General features: G+C 38.5%; 1 protein-coding gene across 1 annotated transcript in view; it reads left to right on the top strand.

The window, feature by feature from the left end:
• Positions 1-1,133: 1,133 nt before the first annotated feature.
• LOC106877186 (neo-calmodulin) overlaps positions 1,134-20,198 on the top strand; it is a 69,196-nt gene continuing 50,131 nt past the window's right edge. Inside the window, exon 1 of the mRNA XM_014926026.3 lies at positions 1,134-1,279. Coding sequence (XP_014781512.1) covers positions 1,277-1,279 — 3 coding nt within the window. The 5' untranslated portion in view covers positions 1,134-1,276. The remainder of the gene's footprint in view (positions 1,280-20,198) is intronic.

Genomic DNA, 20,198 nt, shown 5'->3' on the forward strand with positions numbered 1-20,198 from the left:
TAAAGCACAAATATTCCTATAAAACGTCCCAGATGTGAATGAAAAAGATTCCCCACCATTGTACTCTATAAGCCTCACTATCATCATCATCATCATCATCATCATCATCATCATTACCATCACCATCACCATCATCACCATCGTCGTCGTCATCATAACCTACACCAACACTGCCACCACCACTACTACCACCATCGCTACCGCCGCCGCCACCATCACCACCACCACTGCCGCCGCCGCCACCACAACCGCTATCATCACCATCATCACCATCGTCATCATCACCACAAGCAATGCCACCGCTAAAACCACCACCACCACCACCACCTTCACCACCACCATCATCATCATCTCCACCACCACCACCACCATCATCATCATCATCACCACAGGTATATGTTACCATTATTTTCACGAAACTTCCTCCCATCAGCACCGTCACTGCCATGCATAACCCCCCACACACACACACACACGCACCGTTACATAACATAACATCACCCCTACACAACATACCCCCGCTACCACCACCACCACCACTGCACACCCAGCATACTACCCCCTACCGTGAACTCTATCTTAACTACCATCACCTGCACCACCACCACCATCCCCCTAGCTTCTGCCTGTCGCTTCACACACCTTTCAACCGCCGCCGCCGCCACCATAACCATCGCTCCCATTAACACCACACCTTCACCGCCATTAGTACTATAACCCTCACTGCTACCATCACCATCATCATCATCATCATCATCATCACCACCACCACCACCACCACCACTACCATCACCCCCGCCATCATCATCATCATCATACCACTACCACCTCTTTCACTCTTTACTATCTGCATCGCAACCACCACCAACAACAACATCCATAACACCAACTCCTACCACTACCACCAACGCCGCCAACACCACCACCAACACCACCATTTCTCTGTCTCCGCCGTCTTCCCCATCTCCACTGCTACATCAACATCTTCGCCACCGCCGCCACCATTTCACTGTCTGCGCCTTCACCACCACTAAAAATTCACTATCTCCACCATCTACCACCATATCTACCTCTACCTCATTAAATCTCCTCCTCCTCCTCCGCCTCTTCCTACCTCCACCACTACCTCCACCGCCACATTCATCTCCCAATTGATATTAGCTGAGACTTACTTACATTACATATTTGTCGAGTGAAGCGATATTCCTCAGTGAAGCTTATACGAGAAAATACTTTTTACACACAAAACAGAAAAGAGAATTCACTACGAACAGAAATGGTGAGTAAATGTTTTAGCTTTTTGTTTCTCTTCGCAGAATAACTCCCATCATCGCAATATTCTGTGCTGTTCCCCTCATCATGCGCCCTTGTGGCAAATAACTGTTATTATTATTATTATTATTATTATTATTATTTCATTGTTGTTGTTTTTGTTGCTGCTGCTGTTACTACTGTATCCTGGTCAGTCCTGAGCGTCAGAGACAAAATGGTCACCCGTCTTTTCTTTAGACTAGGGGTTCTCAGCCATTTCATGGGGGGGGGTGTCATCTATAGACCCCTTTATTCTGGTGGACTCCCCCCTCCCGTAACCATTCGTTTCATTGATACTTCTTTCAAAAGTCCTATTTTGTTTTTCATTCATGAACTTGTTTACTGTTGGATAAAGATCCCTAACTGTCCCTTGCAATGCATACCAATACACACATCTAAGGCTAAAAATTTTCAGGTTCCCTTAAAATGTTATTGCGGATCCCCAATTTACTATTTTGCTCATGTTGACCTCCAAAAAATCTTATATAGCCGGTCAGGAACCGTATGGAACCCGGTCGATAACCTCTGCTTTAGACAAGATTAGGCATATCTAACTGACCCAGTGCAAAACTCCAAATACCAGTTAACGCCGACTCAGCTTTGAGTAAATAATAGAAGATTAGCTTATTTCTAAGCAACGGTTCCCAATATTTTTAACAACACAGACCAGTGACATGCCAGAAAATTCTCCCACAGATCATGCACATAACAAGACAAAATGAAATGCACAATATATACCTTTTGCTGTTTACTTTTGCTGGGGCACCGCCTTGAAGAATTTTTACTCGAATGAATTAACCCCAGCGCTATTTTTAGGACTGGTACTTGTTCTAGGAATCGTTTTTGCCGAACTGCTAAGTTACGAGGACGTAAACACACCAGATCCAGTCGTGAAGTGGATGTAGGAGACAAACACACACACACACATATATATATATATATATATATATATATATATATATATATACGACGGGTTCTTTCAGTTTCTGTCTACCAAATCCATTCAGCTCGAGACTATAAAAGAAGACACTTGTCCAATGTGCCACGCAGTGGGACTGAACCCGGAACCACGTGGTTGGAAAGCAATTTCCTTACCGCACAGCCACGCCTGCGCCGAATAATTTAATTATTACTCATAAAATTCATATATATTGCATATATATTCATACGATACGAAAACATCCTGCAGACTACAGTAGTCAATAAACTAGAAATAGAATTTTAAATTTATTCTTTCCGGGCGGCCCGATATTGGTCTGCAGCCTGGTGTAGGGGACAGCTGATGTAAGGGACGTTTTTATTAAGAGACGATGTTATATATCTGTTAGAATACTACTCTAAGTACTCTCTGGACTGGTTTTGTTGCAACAATATAGAATTTAATTCATCATTTCTCTTCTTAATTTGTAATTTGTTATTAATTCTATCCAAACTAATTATGTTTCAATGAAACATTTTTTTTTCAAATATCGTTTTTTGTCCTTCTATGTACACCCTTACTTACATATACATACATACGCATATACATGCATAAATACATCTACATACACGTGCGCATATTTATGCACACACACGTCTTTTGGTGTACGTGTATGTATGTATTAATAATCAGCAGAAGTTCGAGTGTGACTCAAGAGCCGAGAGTCTCGTGCGTTGGCACTTACAACCATGTGTGCGTGTGTGAGATCTTGAAAAGTCTACCACCCAGCTATGCGACTGAAAGCTATACCAATCACTGTACTGGTTTGCACTTTATAATAAAGATCCCTCTCTTTCCGGCCAACGTAAGGCGACAGTATTTTAAACTGCATAGGGTTGAAAGGCCCACGACTTTTACATTGCCAAAAGGTTTCAGAGATGTACGAGGTGTACATGTGGATGTGTCCAAAGAACAATCAGATTAAATTTTGTCTGAACCCGCATCATGGCAAGAAACGCACAGGAGGGCACCTCGGTCCAGCTCACTACTTCACCGGGACCCCGATTCCAGAAACAGAACCGGGAAATTAGTCTAAAATAAATAAGCGTTAACTAATGGCGGTCCCACAGCCTCTGAAACCGATAATCGAATAACAGAACACAAAGACACAGGCACTCACGACCACACACACACACACACACACACAGTATATATATATATATGGCTGTGTGGTAAGTAGCTTGCTTCCCAACCACACGGTTCCGGGTTCAGTTCCAAAGCATGGCACTTTGGGTAAGTGTCTTCTGCTGTAGCCTCGGGCCGACCGAAGCCTTGTGAGTGGATTTGGTAGATGGAAACTGAAAGACGCCCTATAATTATGTAATTATATATAATATATAATTATATATATGTATATATATGTGTGTGTGTGTGTGTGTGTGTGTGTATATATATGTATGTGTGTGTGTTAGTTTGTGTGTGTCTTTGTGTCTATGTTTGTGCGCCCCACCATCGCTTGACAACCGATGTCGGTGTATCTATGTTCCAGTAACATAGCAGTTCGGCAAAAGAGATCGATAGAACCACAACTCGAGAGTGTATGGTGAGAGAAATAGGCTGGCTTTCAACGCGGTTACTATTTTTTTTTTTTTCTTGTGAATTGTATGAAAGAACGGTGCAAACTTCTATATAAAACATGTCCCACATTCTGTACCTACCCGTGGGGTTTCCTTTTGTTTAATCATTGGATGACTGTACCAGCAACACGCGAAGATCGAGTAGTTATATTGGCAGAAAGCCAGATGTGAAACACACAAAATCTCAATTAACCGAACCTGCATAGAAGACGGTATTTAGCATGGTTGTAAGCGTATTGGTTATCAGCTATCTTACGCAATGGCCCAGTGGTTAGGGCAGCGGACTCGCGGTCATAGGATCGCAGTTTCGATTCCCAGACTGGGCGTTGTGAGTGTTTATTGAGCGAAAACACCTGAAGCTCTACGAGGCTCCGGCAGGGGATGGTGGCGAACCCTGCTGTGCTCTTTCACCACAACTTTCTCTCACTCTTTCTTCCTGTTACTGTTGTGCCTGTAATTCAAAGGGTCAGCCTTGTCACACTGTGTCACGCTGAATATCCCCGAGAACTCCGTTAAAGGTACACGTGTCTGTGGAGTGCTCAGCCACTTGCACGTTAATTTCACGAGCAGGCTGTTCCATTGATCGGATCAATTGGAACCCTCGACGTCGTAAGCGACGGAGTGCCAACAAACAACTTGTTTTAGTCATTGGACTGCGACCATGCTGGGGCACCACCTTAAAGGGTTTAGTCCAACAAATCGACATCAATACTTTCTGAGTGTGGTATTTATTCTATCGTCTTAGCGGTTCGGCAAAAGAGACCAATAGAGTAAGTACCAGATTGATTCCAAAAATATATATTACGCTCAATGTGTTAGATAAAACACAATGCGAGTCATAATTATCTTTTATCTCATTGGACATTGGCCATGCTGGAACACCGCCTTGAAGGGGTCAGTAGCAAAAAATTGACCCCAGTAGTTACTTTTTTAATAATCTGGTACTTATTTTATCGGTGTCTTTTTTTTTTTAAAAACTGCTCAGTGACAGGAACATAGACAAATCAACATCGACCGTGAAGCGGTGGTGGGGACAAACATCGACCTCAGCGTTTCACTGATACTAATTTATCGCTCTCAAAAGGATGAAAGGCAAAGTCGACTTCGCAGAATTTTAAACTCAGAACATATCGACGGGCGAAATTCCGCTGAGCATTTTGCCCGACATTTTGCAAACGATTCTGCCTTATGTTTTACATATATATTGAAAGATATTTGAAAGTGATTTTATGGAGGAAAATATATAATGTTGTGCATGTTAATACAATGCTGTACCCGTATATTGGAATAAAATACGAAACCATGCATTTAGCTTATATAAACTGTTATTCGAGTACCATATCTTCTTTCAGATCAACTGTATACTTGTCTATATTTAGGTCAAGAGAATTACCTTACACAATGTAAAACTTTTATTTCTGGCGGTGATATTTTGTGTTACCGCGATGGGCCACCAAGGTGGCGCACCACCGCTATGATTTTGTTGTCATCCACTCATTGCTAATAACCGATAGACGGATAAAAGATTAGCATTCCTTTCATTATTCTAGGAGAATTTCATTTAGATAATTAAAAAAAATATTTCTTAAAGGTAACACTGTCATTAAATAATGTAAGACACATATCAGGTGTGAGTTATGTAAGTTGGGGAATGAGGTGTAATGAAGTGATGTGACTTCCCCACATAACTGCTGACGTGCGTGTGTGCTAACAGCCCGTGATATTTTGGTTTGTTTTCAGTATTTTATTATTAGTAACAATTATTGTACCGAGAAGATTTATGCTCGTCCGGTTCCCCAACCTACAACACTCGCTCTCCCATCAATAATGCGGCTGCGTTGAACACTGGACAATCCTTTTGATTCATTTCAAAATTATGAAGAAAAAAAAACCGCGTCTCATACACTGACGAATACAGTAAATCTCTCTATTACAAACTCATGGCCTCAAAACAATGAACGAAATTAAAAAGCTAAGGTTATTGTGAAGAGTAAATATTTCCTTTGTTCACGTTATTTTTCGCTTGGTGTATTTATATATATCCTATCTAATCCATTAAGGTATGTGTTTACGTTCACTTTATAGAATGATATCCTTAGAATTTTGTATTTTTATAGTAAATAGTTTTCTTTTTAGCGCTCTTGTCAGTACGACAGGAAGTTAGACGGTAAGTAGTAGGTTCTGGAAACAAAACACACCCGGCCAAGATGTGGAGGTGTTCCTTGATTTTCATTTTGTGGCTTTCCTCTTTTTAGGTCGTGATGGGCACGGGTGTGCGGTGAAGAAGCTTGCTTTGCAACCACGTGGCTTCAAGTTCAGTCGCACTACACGGCCTCTTGAGCTAGTGTCTTCTACTTATAGCCCCAGGCTGACGAATGTCTTGTGAGTGAATTTGGTAGACAGTAGATGTGTGGAAGACCATCCTATATACGTATATGTGTGTATGTGTGTGTGTTAGCGCAGGCGCAATAATTTTATTATAAATACAAATTATACCCACAACAAACACAGCCAGACACCACGCATGTGTGTATGTTTATATATATACATACACGCGCGTACACACACACACACACAGATCCATCCATCCATCCATACATACATACATACATACATACATACATACATGTGTGTATATATATATATATATATATATATATATATACCGGAGTAAGCACATAAATGTGAAACAAGGTGGAAAAAAGAGTACTCAAATACCAGAGGTAGAGTAATATGTTTTATTTAAAAGCAGCAGAAATATAACAAAAGCTGTTACTGAGAGTTTCACGTTCCCGTTCGCCGGACAGTTTTGTTAAAATTGAACAGAAATAACTCTGAGTAACAGCTTATTATATTTCTGCTGCTGATTTTAAATAAAGTGTGTATGTGTGTGCGTGTGTGTGTGTATTTATTTATATATATATATATATATATATATATATATATATATATATATATATATATATACTAGCTTAGATAGATAGATAGATAGATAGATAGATAGATAGATAGATAGATAGATAGATAGATAGAGCATATACATAATTGGATGGCTAGGTAGCTAGGTAAGTCGGTTGGTGGGTCGGTCGGGAGATAAGTGGGTAGGTTAACAGACGATAACATATGGTAAGGCCTAGAATGGTTGTTGCTAAGCTTGCCCCAGAATGTTACCAATCGGGTTTAGTTATAACCATTTTACATAAACGTATTGCCTGTTTTGTGAATGCCGCGATGAAGGAAAAATTCTGAAATTTCACGAAAGACCCTTCGTCATGAGGAAGAAACAAACCAAAATTCGAGGGTGGTAGTGGTTGTTGTGACAGCGGCGGCGGCTGTGGTGGGGCGGTGGTGGTCGTCGTCATCCTGCAGTGATGTTCGCGGGTTTGTCTCTTACACGCAGGCTCAGTCCCGAATCGTTAATATCCTCTTCTTCCTACGACATACTAACTTACCAAAGCTCAAAAGCATTCATTTTGGCTGTGCACACTCATTATTACACAGCTTTATTAAGCTCGTAGTCTTGTTAAGACGTCGAGATTCCGATTTGAAGTCATCAGTTCGGTTCCTGGACTTAAGCGGTGTGTCGTATCCTTGAGTAAGAGATTTTAATTTTCCGTAGCTCGAATTCACTCAACCCAAAAAAAAAGGATACCGCTTCTCCCGATGCATTTGTCACGTCTGAGTGGGCCCAGAGGATGTCTGTGTCTGCTTGTACCATAGGCACATTATTACAAGTCAAACCAAGCCACACTTGCTGGCGAATGACGGATGCCGTATTATATTTACGAAGAAAATTACAATGGACTCCGCATAATTCTAACAATAACGTGTGTATTGAGCGCCTTTTTTTTTGCGTAAAAACACAAACACATCGACATCTACACACACAACAACACCCTTATCTCTCTCTCTCTCTCTCTCTATATATATATATATATATATATATATACATATAATTTTTTTTTTTTTTTTTTTTAAGTTTCAGCTTAGAGCTGCGGCCATGCTGATGCACCACCGTGTTGCTACACTGTTATTACAGGGAGCCTCTTACAATATGTAATATATATAGTTGGAATTTACAAAAAAAAAAAAGACGAAGATGGCTGTGTAAACAACAAACAGATGTATTAGTTTAACGCACGGGAAGTGAGAAGGTCTTTTACGTTTCGAGCAGAAAGGAACACAGAAATAAACAGGAAGAGAATAAAAAAAAGATTTAGTGGCGAGCGATCAATCATATATATGTGTATGTGTGTATATATATATATATATATATATATATATATATATATATATATATGCAACCTTTTACTAAAATTGAAATATTTTTGTCGGTAATATAATGGCGGTTACGTTTGTTTTCTCACGTAGGTATATCTCGACATTTCTTTCTTTCTATAGAACATAGACAACATATACACATATGTGTGTGTGTATATGACTGTCTATGTGTATGTGTCTATGAGTATATATATATATATATATATATATATATATATATATATATACATGCGCACGCACACACACACACACACACACACACACACATATATATATATATATATATATATATATATATATATATATATATATATATATATATACATATATATACATGCATACATATAATTTAATATGTCTGTGCGTTTATTGCAAATGAGTATATAATGTGTCTATACTATAAGCTTGATAGATTTTTTTCGTATTTCTGAAGTCCGTTTCCAAAAAATACTAGCATAATGTCTTAATTTACGGCATTCATAACTCAAGGAAAGGAAGTATATTCCCAACATTTTTTGACATGTGGCAGGTTAGTGTTAATATATTTAATGTATGGGCTATTAAAAAAGCTAACTAGAGATACATAAATACGCAACAACACTTGATGAGAGCATGTACAATTCGTTCATGATTATCATTTTCTTATTCAAAGTGATGGATTACCAGAATCCATAGAGCGTGGAATAAAATCTTTATGGCGTTTCTTCCGGCTTTATGTTCTGAGTTGAAATGCCACTGAGGTCGACTTCGTCATTTATATCCTTTCGGGCTCGATAAAATAAGTACCAGTTGTACACTGAGGTCGATGTCATTGAAAAATTGGAGTGTGACGGGGGAAACTATGGAGTATGGAGGGGAAAATTCAGGAGACGAAGTGCTGTTATCCTTTGAATACGTAGCGCATCGCTCGAGGTACGTACTTACATACATACATACATAAATTACATATATACATACATACATACATACATACATACATACATACATACATACATACATACATCATGATATGATGATGAGGATGATAATGATGGTGATGGCCGTCCACTCATGTCCGAAGAAGACCATTGCTGACCTTCATGGATATTGTGCGCTCTACGACTAACTTATATTTTGCATTTGCGGCTCCGTTGGTGGCTAATGAGCCCTGATCTTGACAAGCCTACACGACTGCAAACATTGCAGACCAAGCTTTCCCCATTCACTATACGAGCCGTGCGCTTTCGCGCAGCTCGCTTGAGTTCTTCATGCTGGATACGTGCTCTCTCAAAAGTGTTGATCCCCTCCTTAACCCGCTTCCTTCATTTGTGGCGATGACAGGCATTGTTCTCTCAGTCTTATTTCTTTACTGCCCACCAGGGGCTACCCACAGAGGGGACAAACAAGGACAGACAAACGGATTAAGTCGATTATATCGACCCCAGTGCGTAACTGGTACTTATTTAATCGACCTCTAAAGGATGAAAGGCAAAGTGGACCTCGGCGGAATTTGAACTCAGAACGTAGCAGCAGACGAAATACCGCTAAGCATTGTTAGTGTTGAAATTCCAATGAAGGAGCCTTGGATCTAGGATAGAAACCGGCTCTTTTTCTCTTGGCATGAAATGTAGAAATAAAACGAAACATATATACAAACTAAAATATGGCATACATACATACATACATACATACATACATACACACGTTATTATCTAGAATGTGTGTATAGATATGTGCTTGTTGTTGCTGTGGTACACTATTGTTTAACGAGGAGACAATAAGATTTAATTGCTAATAATTCCGCCTTCTCAACAAAATCTCTCTAATACTCAGAAAATAATTAAACTCTAACTAATAAAGCAATGTTCTCGTTACATTCATTCATACAAACAGACAATCAAGCAAACATACGTAAGCAAATAACGAGTAGATTTGGGCGGGAATGGAATGAAATAATGTGTGAATGAATTTATGGGAGAGTATAATGGAAGGGAAAACTAATAAAGATGGTTAAAATAAATATAGGTGTATATATATTTCGTTGTGGAACAGGCGCAGGTATAACTGTCAGGTTAAGATGCTTGCTTTGTAACCATGTGATTTTGTGTTCAAATACAACGCGGCACTGGCAAGCTGAACAATCACTTTATAAGTGAATTTAGTTCATGAAGATTGTGTCAACGCCCGCCGTTTATTATCTCATATTTTATTTTTTACCATAGAAACAGAAAAAAATATTGATTTAAAAAGTAATTGTGTTACGAAGCTACAAAATTTGGGGCAGGGGTATAATAATCGCTTATACTTACCACAATCTAGATTGGTAATTATTTTATCGATCTTATCAAGATAAATGGTGAAGCTGGTCCCGATTGTATTTGAACTCAGGGTGTGACATAAGGCGGTGTAATAGTTTGTCTGACGCTCAATTGATTTTATCGCATCCTCGGGTCTGTGAGAACCAAATTAGAGGTCACAGGTTTTATTCACGTATAATCGATACGATCAATAATTTAACGAATTTGCTTTTCAGTTGATCAAAGCGTTGGAGGTAGCACTCATCATCAAAACTGTTGACGAGTGTTCCAAAATACTGTCATCTTTCCAGAAGTGATAAAAAAAAAAAGCTGCTTGGTATTGAATGGATGACACAAAAAAGTCGACTTCGGCTAAGATTTGAACTCGAAACGTCAAACAACGAAACTAATCATCGTGGGATAACAAATGAAATATTGATGCGTGGCAGACAGTGTTGAGATGTTTTTAATTGCAATACATTATATATGCTTATAAGGTGGCGAGCTGGCAGAATCGTTAGCACGGCGGGCGCAATTCTTAGATGTATTTCGTTTGTCATTACGTTCTGAGTTCAAATTCCACCGAGGTCGACTTTGTCTTTCATCCTTGCGGGGTCGATAAATTAAGTACCAGTTGCGTACTGTGGACTCTCTAATCGACTGGTTTCCTCCCCTAAAAATTTTGAACCTTGTGTCTAGAGTAGAAAAGATTATTTCTTATATTGTCTGTTCTGGGTTACATTACTTATACACACTCATCATGTATTATTTATTTATCTATTTATTTAATCCTGTGCATTAGATTGTTTCAAATGTACGAAATACAACAACTACACGATACATGCTGTAGCACTGGGGATGTTAATTTAATTTACTTATTGAGAAGGCGACAATTCACTCTGTCACTACTTCGAGTCACATTTGACAAGCCACATGCATAGCTCTATACACGTAAATTTTTCGGCATGTCATTTCATTTCTCGTTTTCAGATTAGCCAGAAGCAAATCATTTCTGTAAAAGCTTCCCCAGCGCAGCATAGCAAACTAAATTGCTAGTCATTAAACTAGATCACACGTTTAATGCGTTGAGTGGGTGGTTGAACTAACAGGCTAGTTCATTAGTTTTGTGGTCGCTTTTGTTATATGTTTAAAGCCATAAGAGCGTTTCAAGATTATTACTGAAATGTCGGTTTATGTACTGTGGTCTAAATCTGCTACAGATATTTACTAGTATTTCTGAGGGTGGGGTGGGGTGGGGACTCTGTTCCTTGTTATCTCATTTGGTGCGCATCTGTAAAAAACTTAGATGGATATTCATTAGTTTGTACGATGGGTGTTCCAGTTGTTTAATCAACTGAACTTATAAATATATTCGTTAAAATGAAATGTCGTAAGTGGCTGAATATTCCAAAGACACGTGAACACTTCCCAGGGAGAATCAATGTGGCACGGTGTGGAGGTGTGGGGCAAGGTCTGCTTTTTCAATTATGGGTAAAAACTCATCCCGTGGGCTTCTGCATGTTTGTGTTTTGTGACTCTCCACCCGAAGGATGGAAGATAAAAGCAGATTATCACCGTGAGATTTGAAATCAGAAAATAAAAGAGCCGTTACTAAGTGCGTAAGGAGATATTTTTGCTCGTTGCCCTACCGATTCTGCCGTCTTTATTGCCCTTAGGATGATTATGGTGGTGGTGGTGGTGGTAGTGGTGGTGGTGGTGGTGGTGGTGCTGCTGCTGCTGCTGCTACTGCTGCTGCTGCTGCTGGTGGTGGTGGTGGTGGTGCTGGTGGTGCTGGTGCTGGTGGTGCTGGTGGTGCTGGTGATTACGACGACGACGACGATGAAGATGACATCGACGGAGGCGGAGGGAGTAATGGTGGTGGTGCTGATGTTGATCGTGCTGGGTGTGATGATGATGATGACATCGACGGAGGAGGAGGGAGCAATGGTGGGGTTGATGGTGGTGGTGGTGGTGGTGATTACGACGACGATGGAGATGACATCGATGGAGGAGGAGGGAGTAATGGTGGTGGTGGTGGTGGTGTTGATGTTGATAGTGCTGGGTATGATGATGATGGAGGAGGGAGCAATAGTGGGGTTGATGGTGGTGGTAGTGGTGGTGGTGGTAGATTCCCGAGTAGACTCGAGGCAGAAAATGGCAACAACGAGCAACAAACAGCAAACAAAACAAGAAGAATTAAAAAAAGAGAAAAAGTGACAGAATTAATCTTCGTAGAAAAAAGGCCGATGTAATCAGAGAATGAAACTAAAGTAGTGGCGGAGAAGGGGAGGAAGACAAAGAGGGGAGAAGGAGAAGGAGAAGAGATCTAACCATTCGTTGTTGATACCCCGCCGCCCTTTATCTTAACGCAATATATTATCGACATCAAAGCTTGCATTTCATTGACTCAACACAGTTTTTTTAGCACGCACCAATTTAGTACAGTTCGGTGCCAGACTCGCTGAAAGGACCATTATTGCGTTCCTGACAGTATTATTATTTTCTTCTTCTTCTTCCTCTCCTCCTCCTCCATCTTCTATCTACCTTAATTTTCGCTTTTCAGTGAAGCAAAAATATATATATATACATAGGCACACCCTTTATTTGGAAAGATAACAACATTATTATGAAGTCTGACGTTAAAAGACGTTCAGTGTTTCTTCTTGATGGGCTTTGAGAATATTAAGGATTATATGTCTGTATCTCCTAACAAAATTATCTTAACGAAAACAAGATGTTGGTAAACCTTTGTGTTATGAGTATAAAAACGTGGTCGAAGATTTGTGTCCAACGCCAACGAATACACACAGATCCACGAAGAACAAACCATCAAACATTCACGCTCTATCAATAGAGTCACAAATGTAAACAGTTCAGATAATTTTGTGTACATACATACATACATACATACATACAGTCCTCTATTGCGTAAAAAAACTCCTTTCCCTTTTTCTAACCATTCTCGTACGCACACACCATGCACACAGGCATTATATATATATATATATATATATATATATATATATATATATATATATATATATATATATATATATATATATATCATTATAAATATACAGGGATTAGCAATTGAGTTGCTTCTCCAACATACTGAAAATTTAGAAATAGCAGTCAAAGAACTACTGATTCCAAACTACAAATTTTCTCTAAAGTGGATGGCGATATTTATGGCACACATAGAACAAAAAACCGGAGGGAAAAGCGTAAACAAACCAAGCCTTTAGTTAATTGGATACGAATCGTTTCATGGTTAAGTGAATGGAAATTTCACTATTCCAATCTTCAGCCTCAATATTCTGATAAATTTGAAAGTGTCTCTAAAAAAATTCACGGTAATCTTTGGCCATGCGACACCAAAAATCAACGATAAGAAAGGCACTTACGAATTCATCGGCTAGCGAGTTCAGGCACCTCACCTCAAAGAAATCTATTCCATGTGCGTCACAAATAGTCCCGTATGAAAAAAAGTTCCGTGTCGAATTGGTTACGGTTTAGCCATCTAACTTAGAGATATCAAATATAAAATATACAAGAATAAGGGCAGAGAATCGTCAATTAATAATAGAATTAACAATTAACAATTCTGCCAAGTAGTTCAGTATGAAAAAAACCTTTATCGGTAAGACTATTTATCATTATAAATATACAGGGATTAGCAATTGAGTTGCTTCTCCAACATACTGAAAATTTAGAAATAGCAGTCAAAGAACTACTGATTCCAAACTACAAATTTTCTCTAAAGTGGATGGCGATATTGCGAAGACCTGTTGGGGCAAGTGAAAGCGAAAGCGTGATGGCACCTGTACCAGTGGAGCGCTAAGAGCACCGTCCGAGCGTGATCGTTGCCAGAGCATCTGTCTGGCTTCCGTGCCAGTGGCACGTAAATAGCACCGTCCGAGCGTGATCGTTACCAACGTCGCCTTACTGGCACTTGTGGAGGTGGCACGTGAAAAGACATTCGAGCGAGGTCGTTGCCAGTGCCGCTGGGTTGGCTCCTGTGCATGTGGCACGTAAAATACACCATTTTGAACGTGGCCGTTGCCAGTAGCACCTGACTGGCACGTAAAAGCACCCACTACACTCTCGGAGTGGTTGGCGTTAGGAAGGGTATCTAGCTGTAGAAACTCTGCCAAATCAGATTGGAGCCTGGTGTAGCCTTCTGGTTCACCAGTCTTCAATCAAATCGTCCAACCCATGCTAGCATGGAAGGTGGACGTTAAACGATGATGATGATGATGATGATGATGATGATATATATATATATATATATATATATATATATATATATATATATATATATAGATATATAGATATAGAAAGTATTATCTAGAATGCCTACAAAAATATGCTGAAATAATATAACTGCATACTTTTGCTTGTATTGAAGATTATAGTTTTATGATCCTACGTCCGTCTTGAGCTTTCTCTACTCGTCTATGACGTCAGGAACTAGCATCGACATATTTCTAAGATATGTTTATTCATTAAAGATATCTGTCTTACGGGACACAAAGCCAAAATATCTCGAAATAGACATCGAGGTATGTAATGCAAAACATCAATGATACGGTACAATAGCTGCGGCATTAAAATCCAGAACTGTCAAAGATATAATCCTGCTCGCCAAGACTCAGATATAGAAAGCAACCAATCATATTTAACGGGCATACACACAGACGCGCGCGCACACACACACATAGGGATGTGAGTTCAAGTCTCATGGTTGGCCGCCGACAGATTTTTCTGCAAAATATGGATAGTTTATTCTGTTCATGTTATATTATTAGCATTATCCTGCGTTTGAGGATAAGATTATTTCCTTATCCGTATCTTTTAATACATCTCAACGCTTCTAAAGCAAACTTCGTTTGTTGACTCTCAAAGTAAGTTGAATTTTATATATATATATATATATATATATATATACTAAATTCAACTTCCACGCATGCACTCTCCGTCAACCAAATTCGCTCACAATGTATTGGCTGGCCCGGGGCTAAAATAGAAGACTTGCCGCCAGTCCGATTTACCGAGCAATGGAACTGAACCCGGAACCCCTTGGTTGCAAAGCGAAGTATTTAACCGCACACCCACCGCTTCCTATTAAACAGCCGAAAGAAACTTCTTTTTTGCACGAACTCGTTCGTTTATTTTTGATCTTAAAATATTCCCATCGCAACCCACAAATTTGCTTAACGTTTGTTTGATCTCCTTAATTCAAACATAACATCAGATGAAAATAGTAAAATTCTTTGGCTTTCATCTACGCTTTCTTTTAGATACAATTAATTATCACGTAAGCATGTTGGTGCATTTCCATCTGTCCCACCTTAATTATGTTAATAATTTCAGATCTTTAAGCAGTTACGATGCTAAAATGGCGCGGCGCTGCAACACTCCTTTATGTTTCTTTTTTGGATTAGTATTATTATTATCATTATTATTATTATTATTATTATTATTATTATTATTATTATTATTATTAGTAGTAGTAGTAGTAGTAGTAGTAGTAGTAGTAGTAGTAGTAGTAGTAGTAGTTGCTGTTGTTGTTGTTTTCTTCTTTTTCTTTGTCTTCTTCTTCTTGATGTCTTCACAAAAGTCGGTTTCGATTACAGGCAGTGACCTGAATAATAATAATAATAATAATAATAATAATAATAATAATAATAATAATATCAAAAAATACCTTAGGAATGAGAACCCAGGTTCGAAATTTCCCCCACCTGATGAAGGCTGGAGGTTATATCAGTCGAAACGTTGTATTAACAACAAACAAGATGAGGACAAATATCCGTCAAATGTAAATAATGTAAATAATGTAAATAGAAACACCACTACACTTCCCAACCCTTACACATACTTATGTCACCTCTTTGCCTTGCACACACGCGCAAGCGCGCACACACACACACACACACACACATACACATACACAAACACACACATACGCACGAGTATAGAATACACGCACACAATGGCCTCCTACGCATACACACACACACACACACAAACATCAGGCTCACTTTTGTCCCCCTTGCCATTCACGCCTAAGGCGACCTCGTATCACTTCCGGTCATTACAGTATGCCGTTACGGTTATATCTACAGGCGTTTCTTTCTCCATTTTCCTACACAGGTTCTTTTCTTTTTTTTTCTGTTTTTCGTCTATCCTATCTTTCAGATAAAGAATATATTTTCTAAATATAAAAGACTTTTCCTTCTTTTTCTCCCCATTTCGTGAACGTTAACCTAATACACTCTAATTTTTTATCTCGTCTTCGCGATATATATTTTGCTACATATACACGTACATACGTGTGTGTGTGTGTGTGTGTGTGTGTGATAGTAAAGAAGTTAACACCTAGTTCCTGACAATTTCTATATTTTATGTGTCAGTGAGATCAGAAAATACTGAAAACAAGCTTCTCAGAGAATCTTGCCAAACACTAAAACCATGACACTATCAAAACTGAAAGTCTTGCCATAGCTTACATAGCACCATACCGTGTAAGTCACGTGGATGAGTGTATGTGTGTTTGTGAGCGTGCGTGCGTGCGTGTGCGCGTGTGTGTGTGTGTGTGTCTGAATTTATGTATGAGTAGGCAATGTGTGTATGATTAAGCATGTGAGAGGTGAGAGAGAAAGTGGTAGGGGAAAACAAAAGTTAAGGAAGACTAAGAAAGAGATGGGGGAGGGTGACCGAGGAAAAGAATACTGAGAATGAGGGGGGGAATAGAGAGAGGAATTAATAGATTAGTTGTTAGATAAAGAGAGGGAGAGGGAGAGGCAGTGTGAGGGACCGAAGAAAAGAATAAAGAGATGTGATAAAGGGGAATACAAAGAGCGCGGGATTGATAGGTTGATAGATACAGGGAGAGACAATGAGAGGGGTTACGGGGAAAGAGTATAAGGGAAAGGTGAACGAAGAGAGGAATTGATTAGATAAGTTGTTAGATAGAGACAAAGATTGATAGATAGGTTGTTAGTGAGAGAGGGAGGGAGACAGTGAGAGCGACTGAGAAAAAGAATACAAATAGAAGTGAGGGATTGATAGATAGGTTGTTAGGAAGAGAGAGGGAGAACAGAGAGAGAGAAATATACTTAAAAGAAGTGCAGAACGAAAAGAAAAAAGAAAGAAAACAACAACAGTCCGGACGTTACGTGTTTATGTCTGTGCGTGTATGTATGTATATATATATATATATATAAATATATATTTATATATATATATATATATATATATATATATATATATATATATATATATATATATATATATATATATATATATATATATATAAATGTGCGTGTGCACATGTATATGTATGTGTTTGTTTATGTGGTGTTTGTGCGCGCGTATATCAATGTGTGTGTGTGTGGTGTACGTGCGAAATATGCATATATTGGAAAAATACCAGTTTATTAACGAATATGTAAAAAGGCAAGGAAAGTCGAGAGAGAAATAAACAGTTTGAGAGAAAGGAAAACACACACATTTTCCATTTTCCTATACAATACACAAACACACACACATAATATATAAGTAGGTGAGGTAAAGTGCAGGGTAGAACGATAAGGGTTAGTATATGAAACAACTTCTATCAAGTTACAATAACAAACTTAAGAAATGAGAACAAATATTTTTGCATAAAAACTAACGGTAATGATAGCGATAATAATATTTTGTTATTATTGAGCAGAAAGGCCCAAAGACGTTGGGGACATAACAAGGACGAGATACAAAGTAGTGGGAGGTACATCGTGTAAAATAGGGGATTTGCAACAACAACAATAACAACAGATAACATTGCCAGCATGCAATATAGTCAGGAATTTGCGATTGTTTGTTATCTCTTCTAGACTTAATCGGGGCTGATACAGAATCAAAGCCATGACCCTCCCTCATCAAAATTGTCTCGATTCATATTATGTAATGTGTCCCATAAGTTTTTAAAGATGGTTTTGGTACCATTTAAGGAACGTATGGCAGCAATTTCGTGTAGATTTGGTGACTATTTAGAAGCTACTTCAATGGTCTGAAGAGTCTATGGGAGAAGGTAACTCTTTACTCAACGTTGGTTAATGAGATTTGATTTGCTATTAATTATATCAGATTTACGCAAATTATATACATCATAAGTAACTTTATACGATTGTTCTTTGCATATAATAGACCATGCAATTTCATACTCAATCTCTTTGTCGGCAAGCATCAATAGAAAACTAGCTAAAGATGTAAAATTAGCTTTACTCCTACCTCTAGAGTTGCATATGTGATGATAATATCTTCATTTAAACTTATTTGAGGCAGCTCCAATATATTCATAGGCGTTTTTAAGTGCACGCGTGACATTCTTACTAAAACAATATCCATTCAATGGACACAAAGATCTATTCCTAACATTGCAAAGTTTATTTACTCGATTCGATGTGTTAGGGTTGTTATTTACAGCCGTACTAAAATGTGTGTTATCTTGATTATTAGATCTCAGTTGAACAATGCTGTTATTTAGATCAGTAGTTCCCAAACCTTTTCGGGCTGCCGCCCCCTTAACACCCACGCCACATTCCTTGCACCCTCAGTGTTTGTTAAATATCTTACTGTACAGACTAGATGTCGGGAAACGCTTGTCCAAAGGTTTGAAAAATTCCGTGGCGATTTAAGTTATTAAACTTAATTCACAAGATGGATTAAACCAGACAATGTTTCTCTTACGTAATCATTTATAATTTTTATTTCTGCTCATATTAGTTCGAGTTGGGTTAACGACAGGGTGAATAATATTTGCTTTAGGTTTATCAGTTAGATATTTCGTATTTCCTCATTCAAGATTAATTGCTACCATAGTGTCAATTAATACATTTTACGCCAGGCTGCCCCACAATGTCAGTCACCAAACTCACTCACAAAGCATTAGTCGGCCTGAGCTTATAGAAGACACCTGCGCAAAGTGCCAAACAGTGGGATTGAACCCGAAATCACGTGATTGCAAAGCGAGCTTCTTAACAACACAGCTAAGCCTGTAAAGTGACTTTATATATATATATATCTATATATATATATATATATATATATATATATATATATATATATATATATATATATATATATATATATATGTATATATATACTGGTTATGAAATATGAGCTACACCTAGCTGACACCATAACCAAGCTTCATAACGAGTTGGCTAGTTACACCTCTTTTAATATAATTACTCTTGTAGCTGGAACAGAAAAATTCTGTGAAGCGGAACCGGTACTTAATGGAATAGATCTATAGTAATAACTGATTTGTAGGTAATTGTACTGTCTGGAATGATATTAGAAAGAGCTTTCAGATTTCATTGACACACGTTTGTTTGCAACGTAGATGAGGTTAAATATTATCAGCAACAGCTTCCGCTTTCAAGTGAGAGCTGCTTAACCAAATAAATTACATTGATACCTCTACCCATTGACAAAAAAAATGGAAGATCTACCCTATGTACTAAGTGAAAAGTAGTTGTTATCGTCTCAGCCCTACTCCCGCTTAGGTTTTAGTGCACTTCGGTCGGTTGGTGACCCCCTTGACCTTGTATAAATTTCTATTGCATAATACAATATATACCTAACTTTTCTACGTATATATACATGTATATGCTTGGTATATTTGTAAACATTTCAGTTACGGCATATAATTATCAGCTATAGCGTCCATTTCTTCGTAGAGCGTAGTTTCGTTCTTCAGACCTGTGGGTTATGGGTCCAGCA

This window comes from Octopus bimaculoides, chromosome 11 (assembly GCF_046866305.1).
Source record: "Octopus bimaculoides isolate indiv1 chromosome 11, ASM4686630v1, whole genome shotgun sequence".
Lineage (NCBI taxonomy): Eukaryota > Metazoa > Mollusca > Cephalopoda > Octopoda > Octopodidae > Octopus > Octopus bimaculoides.